The following is a 27,687-nucleotide window of genomic DNA, read 5'->3' as shown; positions in this document are numbered from 1 at the left end:
CAGGCATAGTGACACTGGCCGCCTGGCTGTTCCATTAACAAGATACTCTATTTTTCAGTTCTGGTCATTTTCTTTGGTTGTCCCAAATGCCTCCTTCAGTCCAGCTACTGCACTCTCTTGGCTTCCTTTAAGTCTCACCTATAATATGACCTTTTTCAGGAAACCTTTCCTAACCTCTTTTAATTTTAGTGCTTTCCCTATTTTAATTATTTCCTGTTTATCTTGTATTTAGCTTGCTATGTACATTTTTGTTTACATGCTATCCCCTCCATTAGATTATAAGATCCTTGAGAGATGGGACTGTCTTTTGCCTGTCAAGGCTTAGCACGCTGCCTACCACATAATAGGTGCTAAATAAATCTTTATTGATTATTGAAGATGAGGGAGTTGAAATAAGGAGTACAAATGAGTTCTAGTCCACAATTTCTCTAAGTGACTGAAGAGTGCTTGAGGAAATTTGAAAAGAAATTAGATTTATGGAAGAAAGAATTGGAAAGGAAATTAATGGCTTGTCATAAGGGGTACAAAACTTTACCCAAGTAACACACTCCCCAAAATTTCAGATGGACCAATTAGAAACCAACAAGTTTATGAAGTAATGTAAAATATTAAAATAAAGTCAAAAGGCTAAAAAAATGAAAGAAAATGTAAAGTATCTCACAGGAAAAAAATGACTTGGAAAACACTATCACTAGAATATCTGAACAAAATGATCCAAAAAAATAAGAACCTATATATTCTATTTCAAGAAATCTTAAAAGAAAACTTCCCCAGTATCTTAGAACAACCATGCAAAGTAGGAATAAAAAGAATTTACCAGTCACTTCTTGAAAGAAACCCTAGAATGAAAAGTCCCAGAAATATAGCCCAAAATCTAGAGATTCTAGGTCAAAGAAAAAATACTGCAAACATCCAGAAAAAATTCAAGTACCAAGGCTCCACAGTTAGTATCACACATGATTTAGAGCTGTCACTATAAAGCAGCAGAGAACTTAGAATACAATATTCCAGAAAGCAAATTATATTGGATTACAACCAAGTATATAACTTACCCAGCAAAACTGAGTCTAATTTTACAGGGGGAAAATGGATATTTAATGAAATAGAAATCTTCCATTCATTCCTGATGAAAAGACAAGAGTAAGAATAAATTTTGAAGTTCAAATGCACAAATGAAGTATTAAAAAAGGTAAGTGTGAATGAACAATGATTAAGGACTAAACGGGGATAAATTGCTTACTTTCAGATATGGAGAGATGATACAGGTGTCCCCTCTGAACTTTATCATTTTCAGGGAATTTAGAGGGAAACTCATTAGACAAGGCCTGACAGTGAATCTGCTTTGTCTTGATGATGATCTTAAGAAAAGAATGGAAAGAAAAGGGAAGAGAAATACACTAGAGGGGAGGGAAGAAAGATTAGGAAAAATTGTCTCATATAATTAGGGTGTACCAGTAGATATCTATACAGATAAAGAAGAGGGGTTTGGAAACAAAGCAGACTCTTGAACCTTGCTCTCATCTGTACGGGTCAAAAGAAAGAAAAATACACACATAGACTCAATTGTTTACAAAAATCTATTTTATTTAACAGAAAAATAGTGAAACTGTCCAAGTGGGGGAGGGGGGATTTAGAAAGAGGCAAAGGATGGGAATCTGAGAAGAGAACCTGTAAATTGGGGAATGGCCGAACAAGTTATGGTACATAAATATGATGGAATAATTTTGTCCTGAATTCCTCTCAGTGTAATGATGAACCAGTAATCGAGAGGATTAATGATAAAATGTGCTATCCTTCTAACAGAGAAAGATTCAGAACGCAATGATTTTTTTTTTAACATAGTCAGTGTAAGTTTTTTGTTTTTTATTGACTATACATATTTGTAATGGGTTTTGTTTTTCTTATGTTTTCAATTTGATGGGGAAGAGAGTTAAGGGAGGTTAGTGAGAAGGCAGATCTTGGCTGATTTACAAAAAACACTTTAAAAAGTAAATTAAACAGGCACTAAGTCTGAGTTATGTCAAGATATCTAATGCAACAAGGGAAGTGGTAATGCATTGTGACAGCTGCATTTTGAATAAATTGTATGTGAATTATATTGCTAAATGTTTTCATGGCAAAGTAAAATTTTTAAAAAAGTAAATAAAAAAGGAAAATCTACATATGGAAATTGAAAAGAATGAATCAAAGTTAAGAAATATAGGAAGAAAGTCTTTCTGACAAAAATAAACACTTTTCATAAGAAGAGTACCAGAAGTTGACATCCCGTGAACAGGTATAGAAGGGCATTACTGACAAGTATAATGGAGAATTTGAGCTGGGCCATTGTGAACTGAGTCTTGAGAAGAACTCTATCTAATTCATAGGATTGTTGTGGGGAAATAATAGTTCAAGCCTTAACTTGCCACCTGAATATAAATAATGATTATGACCATCATAATGATTATAAATGGGTCAGAATGGAAGAGAAGTTTGAGTTCTCTGTATGCTTGATGTAACATCAATTTATATTCACTGTTTCAAGGTGAGGAGGTGACTTAACAATGAAGAAATAGTTGAAATGAGCTGATGCACATGAGATCACTGTTATAGTAGTGGGAATAGCACAGTGCCCTATGATAGTCATTGGAAGAAAAGGGTATTTAATGTTTGTCGTGATCAGATAATAGTTACTGAATATCACAAATATGGGTTATACCTGCTTTTTTGGGAGGTGGGGGGGGGGTAGCTGAAAATACTATTTCACATTGATTCTCTATAATTCCAATATATTTCTTTTGTTATCCCTCTTGCTCTTCTTCCCCTTCTATGCTTCTTCCCACACAAACTTTATAAAACTCCTTACCCAGTCTAAGTCAAGGATTTAGTTTAATAGTTATGAAAGACAAGATAAACTTTTATACTTGGCATTTTTTATCATTGTTCATCCAGCCATTGTAAAAATAATTATTTTCCATTTACACCACAAATATTTGCATTTACGCTGTCAAATATTATCTCAGCATCCCTATGATATAAATAAGCTATGAATTAAATCCCCTATTTCATATAGAGAGGCATTGAGGCACATTTGTATTAGCATTTGTAAATGAGAAGTTAAGTGCTTACATTATCTTAAACATTAATGACTGGGAATTCAAATACAAGTAAATAGAAAGGTAGTCTCTGCCTTCACAGTCTAATGAGGAAAGATGACACATAAAAGGAAGCTAGGCTAGGGGAACATGATAGAGAAAGTCCTTAGTGTCTCCAAGAGAGTAATGAAACATGACTCGCCTAGGTACCCTCCTTAAATAGAAGTTCTGGGAGTGGAGGAGACTTCCATTGTGTGCATTCCAGGCCTCAAGGGAGGCTTCAAGAGAAAAAGCTGGGGCATGGGAGAGGAAATCCTGAGTACAGTCTGGAGAGAAATGTGAAAGAGAATGGAGAGAAATATTTGTATATTGATATATATGTGCATATTTTACGTATTAGTTTGTTACTAAATAATTCACTTTACATCTCAAGTTTTGATATTTTAATCACAAGTAGAGAGGTGTGTAGTGACTAACTCATGTTTGACTCTCCTCCCCAAATCTGGTATTACCCACTATTTTAGGTTTTACTTCTGCTAAATTGATTTTTTTTTTAATATCCCAATGTCATTCCTCTGTTCTTTTGCTCATACTGTTTCCTACATCTTAAATAATTCAATCCTTACTTTCTAGCTATGGAATTTCAGCAGTTTTTAACTCTAAGCTGAAATGCCACTTTATCCATGATCCCTTTCTTTTCACATTAGCTATCAAATAACATTTGAATCATACATAGTACATGCAATATAGATGCTCTCTGGTGCACATATCCTTTGTAATTTTATAGTATTCGTATTTTCTGTTTTTCTAGGTGGTAAGGTGTACAGAATTTTTGACTTTGAGTCTGTAATAACTGAATTTGAGTGCTGTCTCAGACTATTAGCTGAGTGACCCTGAGCATGTCACTTTACTTCAATCAACATCCATTTCCCCATCTATTAAATGAGGTTAATGGTACCTACATTACAGGGTAATTTTGGGAATAAAAAGAAATATGTAGAGTGCTTAAAATACTATATAAATGTTAGTTATGATGATGATGATATATTCCTTTACTAAATTATGAGCATCATGAAGGTAGGCGACATAGCATTTAATCTTTGTATCTCCTTAGTGTCTGGCAGCATAGTGCTCTGCAGCTTGTGGGAGTTCAATCATTACTGAAGTTGATAAATGACAAGATGCAGGGAAATTCAGGTGAATCTTTGTTGAATAGAGTAGGAACAAGAGTAGAACCATTATTGGAAAGAAAAGAAAAAAGTCTGGAGGCTGTCCAAAAGGATTTAAGTTGGCTTCTATCCTAAAATATAAAATCATGAATCAGTAAAAGGGGTCTGAATCTAAAAGGAGGTCATTAAACCTAATAAGAGCTCATTTGGCCCTCGACCAGAAACTAAACCTACATTAAAAAAAGAAGAAGAAAAGACAATGCAGGAATTTTATTAAATTATTCTTTGCATAAGTCTTATTAAGTCCCTATGTTGTAAACCCAAAGGGGGAAAACAACAGTATAAGAGGAGGAAGAGAAACAAAGAGAGAAATGAAGAGAAAGATAGAGAGCAGATAGCAAAACCGCCTGTATGATATACAGATTTTTCTTGAATTTTGGTTTACGTTCTTGCTAACATCTGCTTTTCCTAGATAAAGTTATATTGGGTTTCCACTCCCTCTTCAGATGGAAGCTGACAGGTATTTATTTTAGCCTACATTAAAGTCACTCCCAAATCTTGCCTTTTTTTGAGGCCTCGGGAAATCTCTATGACTCATATATTGTAAAAACTACTACTGAGATTCACAGCATGGGAATGGTAGTATATCTCAGCCTGGAGACTAGAAGTGCTTACATGGGCAAGATCAAAGGACATTTTGGAAAAGGCTGTGTTACCACATTTCCCCATACTAAGGTGCTACTTATGCTATATAATCACTGTTGTAGGTGCAGGTCTAAAGTCAGCACCTTCTTAGTTCAAGTTTAATGTTGAAACAAAATGAGGCACCAGTGAGTTACAGAACATTTAATAGAGGAGGAGGTTTGCTTTGTCTTAACCTAGCAAGGATACACAATAAGGATACCTTGGCACTTAGCAGCTTCCCCTAGTCTCCCATCTGGACATACATCTGGTCATCCATTAGTGTTCAGGGTATAGGGAATCTCTCAAGTCTTGAGCAAGTACCAAATCTGAGAGGCACAGAGCCCTCATGGCTTGGGTGTTTTATTGGTCCTAGGTCAGAAAGCTGTGTCAGTGAAAATGGGACCTTTCAGGTTTTATGGAGGAAGAAGCTTCACCAGGGAAGCCCCTAGGGCAACTGAGGCAAAAAGAAGTTCTGTGGGAGTTATATGTGGGGAGGGGGCTGGGTTGGGGTAAGGTAAGCTACTGCCCTACCACAAACACAATGTCATCAAGGACTTTGGGGGCAACACTTGATACAGTATGACTAGAAAAAGATTTGACCCAAGTAAATGGGTCTGGTTCCTTTAGTACTGTTTAAAATCTAGGTCAATATGTTTTTAGATTTCACTTCATTTTTATTTTATGTAATTAATTTATTTGTTTTTAGTTTTCAACAATCACTTCCATAAGTTTTAAATTTTCTTTCCCCTCCCTCCACAAGATGGCATGCAATCTTATATGGGTTCTGCACATACATTCTTATTAAACACAGTTTCACATCATTCATGTTGCGTAGAAGAATTAAAACAAATGGGAGAAACCATGAGAAAAACCAAAACAAAATATAACAAAAGAGAAAAAGTCTGCTTCATTCTGCATTCTGACTCTTTAGTTCTTTCTCTGGATGTGGATGGCATTTTGCATCATGAGTCCTTTGGAAATGTCTTAATTCTTTGTATTGGGGTTAAAGCCAAGTTTGTCAGATACAGTCCTCGTATACTGTGGCTCTTACTGTGTATAATGGTCTCCTAGTGCTCCTCATTTCACTCAGCATCAGTTCATATAATTCTTTCCAGGTTTTTCTGAAGTCCTCCTGTTCGTCATTTCTTATAGCATAATAGTATTCCATCATATTCATATATCACAACTTGTTCAGCCATTTCCCAGTTGATGGGCATCCCCTCCATTTCTAGTTTTTGGCCACCGCAAAAAGAGCTGCTATAAATATTTTTGTACATGTCGATCCTTTTCCCATTTTTATAATCTTTTTGGGACACAACCCTAGAAGTGGTATTGCTGGCTCAAAGAGTATGCACATTTTGTAGCCCTTTGGACATAGTTCCAAATTGCTCTCCAGAATGGTTGGATCAGCTCACAGCTCCACCAACAATGAATTAGTGTTCCAACTCTCCCACATCTTCTCGAGCATTTATCATCTTCCTGTTTTTTCATGTTAGCCAATCTGATTGGTATCATGTAGTACCTCAGAGTTGTTTTGATTTGCATCTCTCTAAACAACAGTGATTTGGAGCATTTTTTTGTGTAACTATATATAACTTTAATTTCTTCCTCTGACAACTGCTTGTTGATATCCCTTGACCATTTATCAATTGAGGAATGACTTGTATTCTTGTAAATTTAACTCAGTTCTCTATATATTTTAGAAATGAGGCCTTGATTATCACAGACACTAGTTGTAAAAATTCTTTCCCAGTTTTCTGCTTCCCTCCTAATCTTGGTTGCACCAGCTTTGTTTGTATAAAAACTCATCAGTTTTATGTAATCAAAATTATCCATTTTGCATTTCATAATGTTCTCTATGTCTTGTTTGGTCAGAAATTCCTCCATTCTCCATAAACCTGACAGATAAACTATTCCTTACTCCCCTAATTTGTTTATAGCATCAGCCTTTACACCTAGATCTTGTACCCATTTGGACTTTATTCTGGTATACTGTGTTAGGCATTGGTCTATGCCCAGTTTCCACCACACTACTTTCCAGTTTTCCCAGCAGATTTTGTCATACAACCTCACTTTATTTTTAAGTGATTAGCAAATCCCTTCTCATCAAGGTTTATGGATTTGGTAGATAACATCATAGAATTATAGACTATACAGTAGAAGGAACCCTAAAAGTCATGTATACAAGGGGTGTTGGGATGTAGGGTGTGTTCAGGGAGGACCAGTAACTTTGATGTGATGGCTGCCAAGCCCTTTTCAGGGCTCTCTCCACCTTTGGTGTCCACCTGTTCCACCTAACTCTCACCTGGGGCACAGTGGCCACACCCTGGTGAACTGTTTCTGCAGATGGGTCAAACCAGGTTGAGGGTAACCAAGGGTTCTCACATCCATTGTTGAGTTATGGGAGGTATCTACCCCAACCATGTGAAGACTTCCTGTGGTGAAATGGGCAGATGAGAACAATTTATTCTAACGGCCATGAAAGCAGATGAAGCAGGCGATGTGGAGCATTTAGTGCTTGATAAGACACAGAAGACACCAAGGTTATCCACTCTATCCTGAGCCATTGCCAGCCATCTTGACTCTATCCTGCCACTGGACTATGATGACTCTGGAGGAGAGAGTGAGGCTGACAACTTAATGCAACTCTGCCTCACTTCAATCCAATTTACGCATGAATCAAAAGACCTCACTGATACAATTTCACTATTATGCTTCAAAGTCCTGTGGCAACAGGCAAGTGATGAAGCAGCAGGTGCTGATATGCTGGGAGTTGTAGTCACAACCCTGCACACAGGCCATAGGGTCATTTCTCACTAGAAGCAGCAGTGGGACTCAGCAGTGTCCTGGGTATCTGAGCAGCCTTTTAAGGATTGCACTGCTCACCTCCTGGTGTGAGGAAGGGGGCTAGAAAAGGTTTCCTAAACATTGTCTGCTTACCCAACCCTGGCCTGATTACCGCAGCAGGCAGGGAATCCCACAATGTGGCCAAAACACAAAAAAATATACAAAATGTACGAAAACATCTACAAAGATGATTCCACTCACCACTGGCACATGGAACAAGTGCACACTAATAGACAACACAAAATCCAGTAGACCTGAAAGAAGAACTGCTCTTGTTGCAAGACAACCCAGCAGGTATCATATCCAAATAGTAGCCCTGAGTGAAACAGTGTTGGCTTATGAAGGCCAGCTTACTGAAGTTGGAGCTGGATACAGCTGGAGTGGGCACAGTGAAGGAGAGCGCCATGAAGCTGGCGTGGGTTTTGCAATCAAAAATAATCTAATCAGCAAGCTGGTATGCCTGCCAAAAGGACTGAATGACAGGGTCATGACAATGTGATTGCCATTTACAGGAAAATATCATGCCACCATCATCAGTGCCTATGCTCCCACCATGACAAACCCTGATGAAGTTAAAGAAAAATTTTATGAAGACCTAGAGACGCTTGTCATCAATGTGTGAAAGAGGACAAGCTTATAATCCTGGGAGACTTTAATGCTAGAGTAGGCTCAGACTACCAAACTTGGCAAGGAGTGCAAGGAAGGAATGGAGCTGGAAATAGCAACAGCAATGGTCATTTACTGCTGAAGACTTGTGCATTGCATGACCTTCTCATTGCCAACACTGTCTTCTCTTTACCTAAATTCAATAAAACTTCATGGATGCACCCTGGCAGCAAACATTGGCATTTAATAGATGATGTGATTGTAAGGAGAAGAAACAGACAAGATGTGAGAGTGACAAAGGCAATGTGTGGTGCAGAATGTTGGACTGATCATAGACTTATCTTTTCAAAGCTAAATATTAATATTCATCAAAAAAGCTGCCCCCAAGGCAAAATGACTACCAGAAGAATTAATGGCAACAGATTAGAGCTCTTTTCTGAGCGTGAACAATTTGTTGCTAACTTGGAGGGAAAGTTGAGCCAACACACAGTTGGCAGCTGGAGCAGAAAAGGAATGGGCAGCTTTCAGAGATTTGGTGTACAGCACTGCACTTGCTCATCTGGGTCAGAACACTCCCAAAGACCAAGACTGGTTTGGTGAAAATGATGGGGAAATTCAGAAGCTGCTAAATGAAAAACAAGAACTCCACAGGATTTACCAGCAAGATAGTTCATCCACCTCTAAGAAGGAAGCGTTTAATTCCATCAAAAGCAAAGTACAAGCAAAGCTTAGAGAGATGCAGGATTCCTGGCTCAGTAAGAAGGCAGATGAAATTCAGTTTTATGCTGATAGTAGCAATCAAAAGTGCTTTTATGATTCCCTAAAAGCTATTTATGGAGCAGAAACCTATGCTGCATCACAACTGCTCAGTGCTGATGGAGCCACATTGATTAGTGATAAGGACATGATCCTAGAGATGGACTGAACACTTCCATAGTGTTCTCAACAGACCATCATCAATAAATGCTGAGGCCATTGACTGTTTACCTGAGGTTGAAGTCATTTCATCCTTAGCTGAACTTTCAACTGAAGAAGAGGTTTTGAGGGTCATAAGGCTCTTTTCATGTGTCAAAACCACCTGATGCTGATTCTATTCTAGCTGAGATTTATAAGGTAGGGGAACCATTGCTTATACAAAAGCTGACTGAAATTTTCCAGGTTATATGCCTCTATTGTCCATATTTTAAAAGGTAAAGGGAATAGATTGTCCTGTGACAATCACAGGGGGATCTCTCCCTTAGTCATTGCTGTCAGAATTCTTGCTAGAGTCCTCCTTAATAGGCTGATCCTTCACCTGGAAGATGGTCATATACCTGAGAGCCAGGGTGACTTCAGAAAGGGCCAAGCAACATTTGATATGGTGTTTGCTGCCAGACAACTCCAGGAGAAATGCCAGGAGCAGAACAGAGGTCTGTACACAACATTTGTAGATCTGACCAAGGCCTTTGACACTGTTAATCATGAGGGCTTATGGAAAATTATGTCAAAATTTGGTTGCCCGGTGAAGTTCATCAATATTGCACGTCAATTTCATGATGGCATGTTTGCCTGGGTTCTGGATAATGGACAATGCTCTTGTTCCTTCCCAGTCATCAATGGAGTGAAACAGGGCTGTGTGCATGCTCCCATGCTTTTTAGCATGATATTTTCAGCCATCTTGTCAAATGCTTTTAATGAGGATGAACATGGCATCAAGGTCAACTACCGTACTGATGGTAACTTTTTCAATTTGTAAAGGCTACAAGCCAAGACCAAGGTGGAGACAGTGTTGGTACATGATTTTCTGTTAGTAGATGATTGTGTACTCAATGCAGCCTCTGAAGCTGAGATGCAATAAAGTATGGATCAATTCTCTCCTGCCTGCGCTAATTTTAGCTTAATAATTAACACTAAGAAAACACAGGTGCTCCATCAACCACTACCACACCATCCCAACATGGAACTATCAGTACAACAAATGGAGAAGTTTTGAATACTGTGGATAAGTTCACTTACCTTGGTAGTGTACTTTCCAGGGATGTACACATTGACAATGAGGTTGATGCACATATTGCCAGAGCTAGCTCAGTGTTTGGGAATCTCCAAAGAAAAATTTGGGAGAGAAAAGAGTATTAGACTGACTACCAAACTGAAAGTCTACAGAGCTGTTGTGCTGACCTCACTGGTATATGCTTGTGAAACATGAACAGTCTACCAGCGCCATTCCAGGAAACTGAATCGCTTCCATTTGAACTTTCTTAGGAAGATTCTGAAAATCACCTGGCAGGATAAGGTATCAGACACTGAAGTCCTTGCTTGAGCTGAACTGCCAAGTGTTCAAACCATGCTTCAGAGAGCGCAGCTCCAATGAGATGGCCACGTTGTTCTAATGCAAAATGTATACTTGCCAAAAAGATTATTTCATGGAGAACTCACATGGGGCAGGCAATCACATGGTGACCAGAAGTAATACAAGGATACTCCCAAGGTCTCTCTCTAGAACTGTGGATTTGACTGTGCAACATAGGAGACACTGCTACAGGACCACTTAGCATGGCATGACCTCATCAGAAAGAGTGCTGTGCTCTTTGAGCAAAGCAGACTTGAGACAGCACAAAGTAAATGCAGGATGTGCAAATTTGGGATATCCACCTCACATATTCACATGAACTATCTGTGCCCAACCTGTGGTAGAGCATTCTGAGCTCGTATTATTCTGATCAGCCACAGTAAGACACACTGAAATTTCACTTTATCATGTTGATATCATTTTGGTCCTCTTTGAAGATGAAGGACAATAACTAACAAGGGGTGTTAAACTCAAATAGACAAACTGGAATACTGAACCATACATAAAGATTCCTGTGGACTGTATTATTTACTTAGAAAATGTTTAATTGTGCTTTTATTTATTTTGTTAAATATTTCCCAGTTACATTTTAATTTGATTCAGGGTTCTTTGGGCAGCGTTACCTTCATGTTTGAACACCTCTGATCTAGTCTAATCCCTTCATTTTAAAGAGGAAAAAACTAAAGCAGGGAGGCATTAAATTACTTACTTGAGGTCCCAAAGGTAATCAGAGTGGGGAATTTAACCCCAGGTCCCTTGACACCTAAACCAGAGCTTTTCTCACTGTACCACACAGGTGTCTTCTTCCCTATTTGTCCCTTCCATGAAGAATGCTCTGTATTTAAAATTGGCTGCTTGCTAGTGCCAAGCAAAATGAATGTTACAAGATAAAAAAATCATTTCATCTATTTACTTGCTTTTTCTTCTTCCCCACATCTCATTAGTTTCATTTTCTTAATTATTAGATTGATCTGGGAGAAAGAATAGTATAATGGAAGAAACATTTTGTAGCATTTTTGAGTGCTTTGGAGGTAAGGATTGGTTGAAAATGCTGGCTAGAACATAGGAATTTGGGGTTATGCCATAAAAATGTGTTACACAGGAGAAGGAATGTTCAATTTGGAATAAAAGGACCTAGGTTCAATTTTTGTTCTGCTATTTTCTTACTTACATGACTATGGCTGCAAGTTGCTTAATCTTTCTGGGCTTCAGTTTCACTGTGTGTTAAATGAGGGTATCAGTAATTGACTTATGATCTAGATCACTTCTGGGAGCCAAGATGGCAGAATAAACAGTAAATTGCTGTAACTCTCCCACATTCACCTCCAAACAGTCATAAATTAGCACCCTCAAACAAATCTTGGAACAGCAGATCCTGCAGTGAGATGGGGTAAAACACTCTCTTAGGCCAAAAAACTTTAAAGCTGCTCAAGAAAGGTCCATCTTACTTGGGTATAAAAGGAGTGCATTCCAGGACAGGATGCATCTGAGAAAACCAGCAGCAAACCCTACCTCAGCAAACCAGGCATCCTACAGCAAGATGAAAAAGTAGGCCAGATGCTTCAGCATAGACCTGGTCAAACAGGCATTCTCCAGTGGCCAAACCTCCATGTGCTTCAGGAAAACACAGAAACACCCCAGCAGGCCTCAACACACGCCAGACACCACCACTAGGATCCTGGCTCAGCACCATTTAAGCTTCCAGACTCCTCCTCCAGCAGTACCAGATACCCTCCCACCCCATCCACTCAGCATAGCCCTAGACAGGAAGGTCCCCTGGTGGCCAGAGGACAACATCAGTGAAACACCAGGTAAACAACCAGGGATTACAGCCACTTGCACAAGAAGCCAGAGACAGTGCCCCTTCTACCCTGGGTAGAGATCTCAGATTTAAAAGAAAAAATAAAGCCTCTTCCCCCAAAAAAATGATGAGCAAAAAACAACAAATAAAAATCTGATTAGAGTTATTATGGTGACAAGGAAAACCAAGAAACAAACTCAGAAGAGGATAATAATGGCAAAACACCTATGGGCAAAACCCCAAAGGAAAACGGAAAGTGGTTACAAGCCAAGGAAGAACTCATGGAAGAGCTCAAAAGGAGCTTAAGAATTATATGAGAATTAGAAGATAAAATGGGAAAAGAAATGAGAGTAATACAAGAGCATGATGGGGAAAAAGTGAACAGCTTGGGAAACTGCTTAAAAAGTAGAATTGGCAAAAATGGAAAAGAAAACACAAACATCCATCGAAGAAAACAATTCCTTAAAGAGTACAATTGGCCTAATGAAAAAAATAGAGTACAAAAGCTAATTAAGGGAGATGACACTCAAAAGTTAGAATTGGGCAGGTGGAAGCTAATGCCTCTATGAGACTTCGAGAATCAAAACAAATTCAAAAGAATAAAAAATAGAAGAAAATATAAAATACCTCATTGGAAAGACGACTGACCTGGAAAATAGATCCAGGACAGACAATGTCACAATCATTGAACTACCTGAAAATCATAATCAAAATGAGGATCTGGTTAGCATGTTTCAAGAAATTATTAAAAACAAAAAACAAAACAAAACAAAAAAAACAACTGCCCTGATTTCCTGGAACTAGAGGACAAAGTAGGCATTGAAAGAATCCACTGATCAAATATAACTCCAAGGAACATTTCAGATTTCAGAACTATCAGGTCAAAAAAAAATATTGCAAGTGGCCAGAAGGAAACAATTCAAATATCAAGGAGTTGTAATAGGATTAGACAGGTGTTGGCAGCTGCAACATTAAAGGATCAGAGCTTAGGAAGATGATATTCCAGAAGGCAAAAGCCCTAGGATTACTACCAAGAATCACTTACCTGGCAAAATTAAGTGTAATACTTCAAGGGGAAAAATGGGCATTCAATGAAATAGAAGGATTCCAAGATTTCATAAGTAGAAGACCAAAACTGAACCAAAAATGTAACCTCCAATATCAAGACCCAAGAGAAGCATAAATAAGTAAAAAGGGGAAAGAAGACATAAGGGATGTAACAGAGCTAAACTATTTACATCTCTGCACAGGAAGATAGTTTGTAATTCTTAAAAATTGTATCACTAATAGTACAGCTAGAAGGAATATGAATATATACATGCATATATATATATATATATACACATACATATAGACAGAGGGTATGGGTACATGGTGAATTTGATGAAGGGACATAAAAAAATAAGGGATGATAAAAATGAGTACAATGGGTACAGAAGGAAAAGGGAGGTAGGATGAAGTAAATTATTTTATGTGAAGAGGCATGAAAGACCTGTTATAGCAGAGGGAAAGATGGGATGGTGGGTGATGAACATTACTTGAACCTTACTGTCATCAGTATTGGGTCAAAGAGGGAATCATATATATATATATATATATACATATATATATATATTTAAATTAATTAGCTAATTTTTTTATTTTCAACATTAACTTTTATAAGATTTTTGAGTTATAAATTTCTTCCTTCACCTTCCATTCCACCCTCCCTAAGACAGCATGCAGTCTGATATAGGCCATGCATGTACAATGACATTAAACATTTCCACATTAGTCAAGTTGCAAAAGAAGAATCAGAATAAAAGGGAGAGAGAGAGAGAGAGAGACAGAGAGAGAGAGAGAGAGAGAGAGAGAGAGAGAGAGAGAGAGAGAGAGCGCAAAGAGTATGCTTCAATCTGCATTCAGATTCCATAGTTCTTTATGGATATGGATAGTATTTTCCATCAAGAGTCTTTTGGAATTGTCTTAGATCATGCATTTCTGAGATCTGACTCTATCAAAGCTGGTTACCCCAAATGTTGTAGCATCCAAATTCTTAAACCAGAAGTTAAGTGAATTAGAGGAAGAAACAGAGAGCAAAACTAGTTAGGACCCTCAACTCTCCCTTCTCAGAACTCTATAAACCCAACCAAAAATAAACAAGAAGAAACTAAGGAGGTAAATAGAATATTAGAAAAGTTAGATATGACAGATCTTTGGCTCAAAGAGGGCCATAGCACATGCAAATTAGAAGAACAAGAAGTAGTCTACCTGTAAGATCTGTGGGGGAAGGGAAGAATTCATGAGCAAATGAGATAGATCATGTTACAAAATGTAAAACAGTTTTGATTATATTAAATTAAAAAGCTTTTGTACAAACAAAATCAATGCAATCAACATCGGAAGGGAAGGAGAAAGATGGGAAACAATCTTTACAGCAAGTGTCTCTGCTAAAGGCCTCATTTCCCAAATATGTAGACAACTGAGTGAAATTTACAAAAATACAAGCCATTCCATAATTGATAAGTGATCAAAGGAAATGAATAGGCAGTTTTCAGAGGAAGACATCAAAGCTATCTGTAGGCATATGAAGAAGTCCTCTAAATTACTTTTCATTAAAGAAATGCAAATTAAAACAATTCTGAGCTATCACCTCAGACTTGTCAGAGTGGCTTATATGACACAAAAGGAAAATGATTGGTGCTGGAGAAGATGTGGGAAAATTGGTACACTGATACACTGTCGGTGGAGTTATGAATTGATCCAACCACTGTGGAGAGCAATTTGGGAATATGCCCAAAGGGCAACCAAACTGTGCATAGCCTTTGATCCAGCAATAATTCTATTAGCCTGAGTGACTGAACAAGTTGTGATATATGAATTTAGTGGAATACTGTTGTACAGTAGGAAATGATGAATGGGCAGATTTCAGGAAAACCTGGAAAGATTTGTATGAACTGATAGAAACTGAAATGAGCAGAACCAGGAAAACATTGTATATAGTATCAGCAACATTGTGCAATGATCAGCTATGAATGACTTAGCTCTTCTCAGCAACACAGTGATCCAAGACAAGTACAAAGGACTCAAGAAGGAAAATGCTATCCGCATCCAGATAAAGAACTGATGGATTGAATATAGATTGAAGCACACTTTTTTCACTTACCTTATTCCTTCTGTCTTTTTTCCTTTTGATCTATTTCTTCTTTCACAAAGGTCACTAATTTGGAAATATTTTTACATAATAGCATATGTGTAAACTATATCAAACTCCCTATCCTTTTCAGAAGAGGGGAAAGGGAGGGAGGAAGAAAAATGTGGGACTCAAAATCTTGTAGAAATTAACCATAAAAATTTTCTTGACCTGTAACTGGGGAAAAAAATAAAATGCTATTTTAAAAAAATTTGATTTCTAATATCACATCCAACTTTAAATCTATGATCTCTTCCCTCAAAAGGAACTGTGTGTGTGTGTATATGTGTGTGTGTGTGTGTGTGTGTGTGTGTGTGTATGTGTACTTAACAGACACCACCTAAAGTGACTGGGAAAATGCATGCATAATTGTTAATATACATTTTTTTTGTTTTTTTCATTATGAAACACCTTTTAAAAAACTATAAATTGCTTCTGCCTTTCCAACACTACTCTTTCATATCCAAAGCACTTTTATTTTTTCTGTACTTATTCCTAAGATAATGAGAAAGGTCCATGATATGTAGCAATAGCAATCTTATTCTGCCTAAAATCATTTATGTTACATAAATTCCTTTATTGTTGACTCCATAATAGCTTTTAGGCATCCCATTACCACATATGCTATTATATTTCTTCATTACTTAATGGCATCCAGATGCATGTGCGTCATGTCATTGCCTTTCAGGTATTCTTTTTTTAAGTATGTTGATACAAAATAACTGCACTCATTTCTGCTATAAAAATTTTAAATGGTCCTCTCATACATCATAATTTAAGTTATAAAAAGAGGGTTTGATGCTTTTATTGATAATGTTTACAATCTGAATGGGTGTCTAAAGACAGTTGTTATTGTTTTCTATTGATCTGAAAGCACAAGTTAGAAGGACACTATTTCAAGTTAGTTCTATGTGAAGCCAGTCTGTTTGGAGGTCAGAGAATTAATTTTGCTTTCATGAATGACCAGTTTTATATGAAATGTCAGAGCTTACAGAAAAGATTATCCACTCATAATGTCCATTAAGATACTTAGGAGCTCCTTGAAAGCATTTGAATGGGTGGGGCTTTTTTATGTATGTTTTAGCTATTGCCAAATTAAAATAGTGACTTGGTTCAGACCTAAGAAAGATTTAAGTGAAGGTACTACATGGCATATACCCCAAAGAGGTCATAGACAGAAACGTCCAATATATGACAAAAACTCATAACCATGCTTTTTGTGGTATAAAAAATGGATGCCCAATAATTGGGTGATAGTTTTTGGGTTTGTTTTTTTTTTTTGGTGAATATAATGGATTATAAATGCAACATGAGTAGGCTAGGTGGCACAGTAATTAGGGTATTGTACCTGGGGTGAGGAAAAACCGGAGTTCAAATGCAGGCCCAGACACTTTATTATCTGTGAGAATCCTAGGCAAGGCTTTTGACTTTTGTCTACCTCAGTTTCCTTGAGATCACATGACTTGCACAAGACATAGTGACTTGACATAGTGTCTTGGCAGTTGACGCTCACTAGCTGTGTGATTTTGGGCAAGTCACTTAACCCCAATTGCCTCGTCCTGGGTCATCTCCAATCATCCTGATAAATATCTGGTCACTGGATTCAGATAGCTCTGGAGGAGAAGTGAGGCTGGTGACCTGCACAGCCCTACCTCACTCGAAACAAAGTCAAGTGCAAGTCATATCATCATTTCTCTGATGGCGTGGTCTTCTTCGGCAAAGAAAGATGAACACATACTTCAGTTTCCTTAGCTACAAAATGAAGATAAAAATAGAACCTACTACCCAGTGTGCTTTTGAGAGTGACATGAAATACTAGTTGTAAAATTCTTTACAAACCTTAAATCTCTACATAAATACTAGTTATCATTATTAGATGATAAAAATATGAATGTAAGGAAATTAGGGAAACATGGGAAGATTTGCATAAACTAATAGGCACTGAATAAGCAGAACTAGAACAAACAACGTACACAGTAACCATAATTATGTAAATGATAACAATACTAGACGGCAAGTGATGTCTCTTCACTTGTAATGGCCAGTCTTCTTCCCCCAAAATGCCCAGTGAAATCTCTCTGCCTCCTCTCCATAGAGAAGTAAGAATCTATACTATCTTACTGTTACTTGTTTTTAGCTAACGTTTTTCATTGTTATACTGGAAGGCTCAATTATTGGGGGCTTGGGTGGCACTGAGTGGGGAGGTAAGGAGATTAATTCAAGAAAATGACTGCTGGATGTAAACAAAAGGTATACATAAAACTTAATACCTCTCCCCTGTTTTCCTAGTAGAATGTAGTTCCTTGAGAACTACATTCGTTTTTGGCTATATCCCCAGTATCCTAACATACCGCCTTCCACATAATAGGTGCTTGATATATATTGTTCAGTTATATTGGATGGAATTTTAAAAAACTGGCTAAATTCAATTTAAAGTTCTCAGTGTTATAATTTGACTCATCTTCAATTGAACACTTTATCCATCTTCATGGAAAATCAAGATAAAAGGACCTTATTTTTACCAAAGTTTTAGAGTATTCATTGCTCATTTTAGTTCTTTGGTATCACTGGAGTTAAATGACAGTATTATAGCATTTACTAGGGAACAACCTTGAAAATATGAGTAAAAGCTGTCATCACTACTTTTTTTACACACATTGGAAAGGAAAGAATTGTTGTCACTATTAAGGGTATGTTGACCTTGATTCCTGAAGTAAGATCTTTGATCATAAGTTAAGATTTCAGTGGCTCCTTTCTTGCTTTTCTCTTAAAACCTCATCATTTTACAGTATGATTTGGGTAGGGATAAATATTTCACAAACAGCATTTCATTTCCTACTGGTTGTCTGCCATGCCTAGAATCTTCTCCATCCTCACCTCCTCTCCAGATTTACCTGACATCTTTCAAGTCTCAGCTCAAATGTGACCTTTTACTGTCCACTTTCTCTAAAGTGCATTACCATTTAAAATGTGTATGTGAGTGTATGTGCAGTGTCTCATAGGTACCTAATTGTTTTGCATGTTCTTTCCCCCATTAGCATGTGAGCATCTTGTGGACAAAAACCAGTTCTTGTTTCTCTAGTGCTTAATATAATACCTGACGTATAATAAGTCCTTTATAAATAAATGAATGAATGAATGAAATTTATTGGTGACAATTAGAACAGCTACCAAATTATAGATACTATGACTGTCTCCTACATAAAATTCTTAATACACTACAGAATTCCTGGTATATATTAGCCACTTATGGATTTGGCTTTAAACACAGTCATCAACTTGAGTAACTTAATTCCTAAATGTCCAAAGAGAATTACTAAGACTTCTAATTAAAGAATGTAGCTAGTGTTTGCATCTGTTGCCTGGGAAATAACTAGCCTTCAAAAACTTGGGTAGTTTATTCAGGTATAATGGGCTGTGTTTTCAGACCTCATAATGCAGTGTTCATTTGCAGCTGCTGGCTGCTGTCCCCTGTTGCTGCAGCTTTCTGAGCACCCCAGTGATCAGTTTCCTAATATAGGCTCCAGAATCAATGGAATAGGCTTTTCAAATTAGAATTTAGAGGATAGTCATATTTTCCTCTCATTTTTAATGTGCACCTCTGGGTAGTTCAGTTAAATTATATAGTAGGTGAATATTACGTTGATGCCCCTGTGGGAAAAGATTTCTACATCTTATCAGTGCTCTTTCAAATAATATTCAAAAGACCTGGATTATCCTAAGCAATGTACAGCAGTCAAGCAGATTGAGTTAACTAGAAAAACATTTACCATTATCTGGTAGGCAGGAAAGGTACATGGATGCTAATTGTCATTATTATTATTTATTATTGTTGAATGCTAACAGTGTACCTTGATGGCAGAGTTCTTTATGTCCTCATTGACATACATAAATGAAAGAACCTTTTTTTTGCCATCTACTTAATTGGTAATTAAATTTTCCAAATAACTTTCTCTACAGGAGCTGGATTTTGAAGCCAAGACAAGCTATACACTGCGCATAGAAGCCGCCAATAAGCATGTTGATCCTCGCTTCCTGAGCCTAGGACCCTTCAGTGATATGACAACAGTGAAGATAATTGTGGAAGACGTGGATGAGCCTCCTGTGTTTAGCTCCCGTTTATATTCCATGGAGGTGTCTGAAGCTACCCAAGTTGGCAATATCATTGGAACTGTAACAGCACATGACCCAGATTCTTCAAACAATCCTGTTAGGTAATTTTCAGGCTCATTTGTTCCTGTTTCTTCTTGGTTTCATGAGTTTTGCTAGGTTATATGTTTTCACCAGCTTAGTATGCTATCACAATGCTGCACATACAAACTGGTTGTCATAAACATTGTCAGATTTTTCGATTTTCAATCTACTGACTTAAACCAGGGTAAGTGAAGCAATATCAGTGAAACACAATATTTTCATGATGTGAAATAATAGCAGTAATAATAATTTTGTTACCTTATTATCCAAGGTCATTTATTTTGTAGTAGTTTGGGAGAAATCTATTATTATCCACAAACATAACTTATACTTCTGTGAAATCAATTATGCTGAACCTATTTCAGGACAAACTCTGTTCAGAAGAGAAGTGATGCATATCCTAGTGGCAGAATAAATGTGAGTGTTAGAGAAAGATATTCATAAACAGTTTAAATTACGGATTACTTCATCGGACAAATTATATTTTTATAGTTATTTATTTTGAAGGTACATGTTGGTTTAGTGTATTATATCAGCTTTGTTTTTGAAGACAATGAAGTATGCACATAACCTATATTTTAAGGATTCTTTGATTCAGTTAAATCAAATCCAATAAGCATTTAATAAGTGCCTGATGTATATCAGTCATTGTTAGACATTGAGAGTACAAAGACAGAAATGAATAGCTCCTACCTACAAGCAGCTTAGGTTCTTTCATATTAAAACACAGCATGTTGCTTTGGAGAGGTAGCCTATCGTAGGATATATAGAGCTAGCCTTGAAAGTCAGGAAGACCCAAGATCAAGTCCCACCTCTGGTCTGGCCAAGTCACCCAAACAACTTTTTGATGTTCCAGGCCAGAAAACTATCAAACTGTAAATTTCAGAACAGTCACAAATATAAATTGGGAGGTGAATGTCCTTTCTGGTATGTCCCTACATTTGCAAGAGAAATGGAGAATTGAGGCCATACTTTTTCCTTCCCGAAATGTATAATTAAAGCAAAGTTGTCTCCTTTTTTTCATGAATTAACTAGTTAATGATCTTTATTTCACCTTTTCACATTAGCGTTCCCAGCCTGTAGTTGGTATCCAATAAATATATGAGAACAAATCAATGTTAGTGCATGTCAGCTAGGTTATAGAGCTACAAGCAGAATTGTACTTCAGAGAGAAAAAAGCTTGTTTGTTCTACATGTGCTTTGCAGGTAATTCTGAGAGTACTGTACTTAAGGAAGATAAGTTTTTTCTTTGTTTTTGAATATACAGCTAGCTCTGTGGCTCACAACAAATAAACGGAGCACACAAAGATTATAATTTACTTACCTCACTTTTGCAAGCAAAGAGGTTCATGCAAAATGCACTCAGTTATATCCCAGGGAATATGACATAAGCATATCAACCTGATTTGTAGAATATAATGATTTTTCCTTAAAATTTCTTCTCCTTAAAATAGTGCAATACGCTTTGCCAACTTCATCTGACCATACCACTGCTATTACAATAGTATCTGGTCTAGGTTTTTTGTTTGCTTGTTTTGGTTTTGTTTTGGTTTTTAGGGAAGTTGGGTGTCAAAGGCAAGTTATGCAATTTGCTTTCTCCCCCATGACTATTCCTGTTCCTTCCGCAAAACAAGTCACAAAGCTGTCCAGAAGACCAGTGTCTCTGAAGAGAAAAGCCAGGAACTCAGGAGTCACAGGTCATTGGAGAGCATAATCAGTCAGTGCTAAATACAATCCCTCAGATTGAGAGTTCCCTCCTAGTTTTGTTTTTTAGGTATAATATAGCTGTAAAGCACATAGCACAGTACCTGCCATATAAGCATTAGTTATTTTTTAACAACATTCCCAATTACATGTAAAAACAATTTTTAACATTCGTTCTTTTTTTTAGTTTTGAGTTCCAAAGTCTGTCCTTCCCTCCTTCCCTGCCCCCATCCCTGAGACAGTAAACAATCTAATATAGGTTATATATTTACAATCATATGAAACATTTCCATATTAGTTGTTTTTTGAGGGTGGGAAACTCAAGAAGAAAGGAAGGGAAAAAACCAAGGAAGAAAGAAAAAGAAAGATGGATAGCATTTTTCACCATGGGCCCTTTGTGATTGTCTTGGATCACTGTATTACTGAGAATAGCTAAGTTATTCACAGTTGGTCATTGTACAGCATTGATTAGTTATTAACATTATTTATATATATATATGTAATATTATTATATTTACTATAAGAAAACTATAATTACTTAGAGTAGGCATTTAGAAGGTGCAGAAAATGGAGTGGAGAAAGAATTAGTCTCTTTAATCATGAATCTAAAACAGAATATAAAGTCCAATGACATTAGAGTCATATTGGCATGTTCTATATTTATAGAACATTAAAATTTAGGAAATAGAAAATAATTTGTGAGTTATCTAGTTCAACTCATACTTGAACAGTTATGCCCTCTACAACAAGTGGGAGACTCATAACTTTTCTAAACAGTACTTTCTAATTTGGAGTAATGTACTTATTATGAGAATTTTTTTCCTTCTATTAAACTAAAATTTGCCTTAGAGCAATTGACTCCCATTTTGTCTCTAGTTCTACACTATGGGGCTAAGTAGAGCAATATTAATGCCTCTTCTTTGTGGCACAGTGCCTGGAGCATAGTAGGATGTTTAATTAATGTTGATTGATTGATGTGGCAGCTTTCCAAGTATTTCAAGACAATTACCCTCCTCTCTATCTCCTCATACCCCCCTCCCACAATACCAAGTCTTCCTTTCTCTAGGCTAATCAACTACAATTCCTTCAAGCCATTTTCTTATGGCATGGTCTCAAATTCCCTCTCATGTTCTTTTAAAGCAAGAATTCTTTAAAAAATGCAGTGCCTAAAACAAAACACATTATTACAGATGTCATCTGGCCATGGCAGAAGTAGAGCTCCCTCCCCTCTCTGACAATGTTTCAGATGAAAGATTTTTGCTTCTCACTTTAAAGATAAGTTGTAGTGGGGATAGATAGATTTTATTCAATAAATAGGAAGTTTCTCCACTTGTATTCTCTTGTTTGAAAAATGACCTTGTTCAAACTCATGACTCTTTTCTGTTTACTAAATCTTGACCTTTATTTCCCTCTGTATTATTGGTTTTCTACTCTGTTACTCTTTAGCTTATTATCCTCAGGGGTCAAAGAACTTTATATTGACTAAGAATTCCTGCACAGCCCCTAACCTACACACAGCATGTATCAAAAAGGAAGCAGGAATAAGTAAGTACTAATAATCACAAGACCTTATAGTACATTTTAAGGTTTTGGAAGTGGTTTTCTTGTAAGTCTGTGTAGATGTAGTGTAGGTATCTTTACTCCTATATTATAAATGAAAAAAGAGTGAGATAGAGAGGTTAAAGTATTTGTCTAAGTTTATATAGCTAGTAAATGTCAGAAACAGGATTAGAATCCAGATCTTCTGAACCCAAGACAGAAGTACTCTTTTAATTATACACAGTCTAAAGACTAATCAGTTAGTGTGATTGAAAATTTTTATTTGTTAGGACTTCTCAAGTCTATGCTGATGAATCTGCAGTAGACTGAGTGCTTTTGTATGCTATAAAAGGCCGTATAGGACTGAGCTATAATTATTACCTTGTCATCATAGCAGGATTCAGTATTGCCTTTAGAAAACTGCAAAGCTCATTTAATACCCCAAATGGAAACAAAACTTCATTTTTTTAAATAACATCATTCTACTGATGGAATAAATATTACCAAAGAATTCACAATGAGTATCCCATAGAGGGCAGTGGAGAAAGATATATTTGAGAACACTGCAACATGTTACTGATAAGGAACTTCTTTCTTTTTTTTTGTTTAATATTTTTCCCAATTACATATAAAAAAAATTTTAACTTTTCTTTTCAGATTTTGAATTCCAAATCCTCTACTTCCCCATTGAGAAGGCAAACAATTTGACATAGATTATACATATATAGTCATGCAAAGCAGCATTTCCATGTAAGTCATGTTGTAGGGGGAAAAAAAACAGACAAAAACCAAGACAAATAAAGAAGAAAGAATCTTTGGCCTATATTCAGGCTCATCCAGTATCTTCTCTAGAAATGAACACCACCTTTCATCATAAATCCTTCAGAACTGTTTTTTACTCCCCCTCCCCTTCCTTCTCCTCTCCAAAGGAAGGTAAATTTGGATGGCCAAAAGATGCCCAGCTGACTTCTTTCCTTCCCTTCCCCTTCCCCTTCCCCTTCCCCTTCCCCTTCACCTTCCCCTTCCCTTTCCCCTTCCCCTTCCCCTTCCCCTTCCCCTCCCCTGTCCTATCCTCTCCCAAAACCTTAAACCTACTGCACTCTCAAACTGGGATTCCAATGGGCCCCTGCCTAAGGGCTCCTCTGCACCCTCCTAACTTTACAGTAATTATCAATAGTATCTGTTGCTGTTTCCCATCCAGCCTGATATCTTTCTTTTTCTTGACCTCATTAAAGGGGCCATGCCCTGGCTACTTCTTAAACAAGCCTATTCAATGAATGGGCATTGCCTCACCCTAAGCGAGTACCTGCAAAGACCTTGGCCTAAAAGGGCCAAGGTCTCCCAGTGCATCCTGGGTCATCTCTAGTCATCTTGAGGAATATCAGGTCACTGTATTCAGATGACTCTGGAGGAGAAATGAGGCTGGTGACCTGCATAGCCTTCCCTCACTCAAAACAAAGTCAAGTGCAAGTCATGTTATCATTTCTCTGATGGCATGGTCTTCTTTGGCAACAAAAGAGGAACACAATATAGTTATAATACTGAGAATAGCTAAGTTATTCACAATTGATCATCATAAAATATTGCTGTTACTCTGTACAATGTTCTCCTGGTTCTGCTTATTTCACTTTGCATTCTGTTCACCACTTCTTACAGCACAATAGTATTCTGATGAGGAACTTCGAGTAAGGCTAAAAAGATGCCATTAAGGAAATGTGTGATTAGAAGAAAAGAAGGGACAGCCATGTAGTTAGGGGAAAGGTTAATAGGCAGACAGCCTGGTACTCTTGTGGTGTCAAAAGAAAGTAAGGAAAACCTCAAGCATGATGAGTAGAACCCTTATGGCGTACTTATGGTAGAACATGGACAAGAGTTGTATGAGATGGATTGCCATCTGCATCTTTAGAGGCAGTATTCAGATCATTGAGGTAGTATAGTTGAATATTTGGATATAGCAGCATTCCCAAGAAAGAGCGTGCTTGTAAAGAGAAGTTAGTTCAAAATTAGAAAATGAATAAATCAGAGGAAAAAATAATACATCCTTCTTTTCTCATTAGAAACCAGGACTTCCTATGATAAGTCAAAAAGTTACAGGTAAAGAATTGGAGACGTGATTGAGTGGAAGGATAAACCAAATAATAAAAAAATTGAGATAATAAGCCCTAAAAGCCAAACAGACTGGGCAGGTATGCTAGAGGGTTTCTAGTTTGTCCTCTACAATAAGGGTGAAATATGATTCCAAAGCACTGAACAGCAGTAGTCGTTTGAAAAAAAATGTCTAAGAGGTGTTGAATAGAATGCTGTTCTATTAAGCTAGTAAAGAATTGAGGCAGGAGCAGTAGAAGTGTTCCTTCTTAGCATGAGCTTATGCTTATATTGTGCATGTTAAGTAAATAGTTGGTTGTGGCTTTTTCTTTACCTTGATCTTTAAAAGTTTCATTTCTCTTGTGTTTTACACAAAGGTGGCCTCAGAGTTCATGGCTTCATTGGCTATTTTATCATCTGTTCTCTGTTTCTCATGGCACTTTCCAAAGTGCCATGTTCTTGGTTGTATTTAGTTTTCTTATCAATAATACTTCTAATACTTTGAAAGCTTGAAATTTTGTTGCTATGGACATTTACGCCAATGAGCTAGGTAACAAAACTTTTATATTTTCTTATTTTTGTCCTTAAATTCTCAGTGTTATATCTGTCCAACAGTATGGAATCTTTTCTCTTGTTCTTTTAATACCTTATTATATGAACAGTTGTCTGTGATTCTTGCTGCATGGACAACCCACTTCTCTTTTCAATCACACATTTTAACATTTATATGTCTGATGCTATTACACATGCTGTTTCCCTTTATTGATTTCAAATTGAGCTTAATACTGATAATACAGTAAATCATGGCAGAGTGGATAGAAAACTGGAATTAGAATCAGGAGAACTGAGTTCCAATGTAGCCTCAGACACTTACTACTTGTGAACCTAGGCAAGTCATTTAACCAGTGTTTCCCAGTTTCTTAATTTGTAAATGGAAATAATAATAGCACTTACATCCCAGGGTTATTGTGAGGATAAAATGAGACAGTATTTTTAAAGCACTTTGTAAACCTTGGAGTGCTATATAAATGGTAATTATAATAAATAAGACACTTATATTGGTCAAACTATGTGAGAGAACGAAGGCCTTGGAGGATAGAATGATGAAAACCAGAATGGAAAATCCATAACAGTTAAAGGATTCATAAACTGATCATGTATGAATACAAATTAAGTAGTGCTTTGATGGACCTGGGAAATTCGTTTACTACACTTTCAATAATCAGAGAATAAGATGCTGTTCTAAGAATGCCAGCATATGGATACTTTTAGTGTACCTCTCTGGGGTGCTGTTAGTTTCAGTTCCAAATTAATTTATTTAGCTGGGAAAAAAGTTCTAAAACTTTAGATACTGTTTCCTGACATTTTTAGAAATGCCTTTAGGTGAAGACCATATGTTTCAAGAAAAACAAAGCAGCATTATTTTCCAGGACCTGAAGGCATTGGCAGTGTGAACTTCTTGACATTAAGCCCAATCTGACTTGTAAAACCCAGTGTGACAGGGATTGAAGAATCAGGTGTTTAAGGTTGAGTCATTTTACCAAGGGATTAGATTTACTAGGGTTTTATGTATCCTAACACATGCCTACCATATGCCACATATAATTGGGATGTGTAATAAAGTTGGGGGCACAGAGTTCAGGATTCTGGAAAGAAATATATTAGTGTATGCTCTCAATGGAGTGATGAACTTGATGTCAAGAGGATTGGGCTCTTTGCCCATTTCCGTTCCTGTTTGGCTCTGTTGCTGGGGTAATTTGACTCACTCTTGTATTTCAGCTTCTCTGAATTTTTGAAAAGTCAGCTTCATTTCCTACTGTGCATTCAGTCAATCAATAAGGATTTTTATTGTGGTAACATTATTAATGTTGTGATTACGTAGTAGGTACTTAAGTATTTGTTGAATTGAATCCAGGATAACACCCTGAATGAGGAAACTGAGGATCAGGAAAGTTGCAGCTAATATATATAAAGTTACAAAGACAACTGGGATTCCAAACAAGGTTTCCTTACTCCAAATTGAGTATTTTTTCAACTATTCCACATTCCTCCTTCATGATCTTAAGGATAGCATGTCCCTGAAGGAGCTCATACATTGTTGTTTAAGGGATGTAAGGTCTCAGTTGCTAATTTGAGTGTGTACAATGAGATGGGTTGGTTTCTAGCCAAGGCCCCTTCATGTTTGTATTCCTAGCACCTAGCAGAGTGCATTGTACACATTGGATAATTAATATATATTTATTGATTAATTGCTTGATTAAGGTAAGGGAATTAATTAAAGTAGTGGAAATGACAGGGTCTCTGAACTTCATCATTTTATGCCATATCACTCCTGGTAATGAAGGATAGTTTAGAATTACACCAAAAGTGGGATGAAGCAAGACGCAATGAATGTTAACATACTAGCCATGTAATGTGATAATGAGGTCCTATATTAGGAATATATCAGTAAAAACAGAGAAGAGGGAAAAAAATGGAAGAGC

General features: G+C 36.9%; 1 protein-coding gene across 2 annotated transcripts in view; it reads left to right on the top strand.

Moving 5' to 3' along the window:
* Positions 1–27,687, top strand: part of CDH7 (cadherin 7) — a 196,077-nt gene that overhangs the window by 127,722 nt on the left and 40,668 nt on the right. For both annotated transcript variants that reach the window (XM_072604149.1, XM_072604150.1), the window contains exon 7: positions 19,643–19,896. In XM_072604149.1, the coding sequence (XP_072460250.1) occupies positions 19,643–19,896 (254 nt within the window). The remainder of the gene's footprint in view (positions 1–19,642; positions 19,897–27,687) is intronic.

The sequence above is a fragment of the Notamacropus eugenii genome, chromosome 4 (genome assembly GCF_028372415.1).
Source record: "Notamacropus eugenii isolate mMacEug1 chromosome 4, mMacEug1.pri_v2, whole genome shotgun sequence".
Lineage (NCBI taxonomy): Eukaryota > Metazoa > Chordata > Mammalia > Diprotodontia > Macropodidae > Notamacropus > Notamacropus eugenii.
The sequence above is the reverse complement of the archived record's forward strand: the minus strand, read 5'-3'. Positions and strand labels throughout refer to the sequence as shown.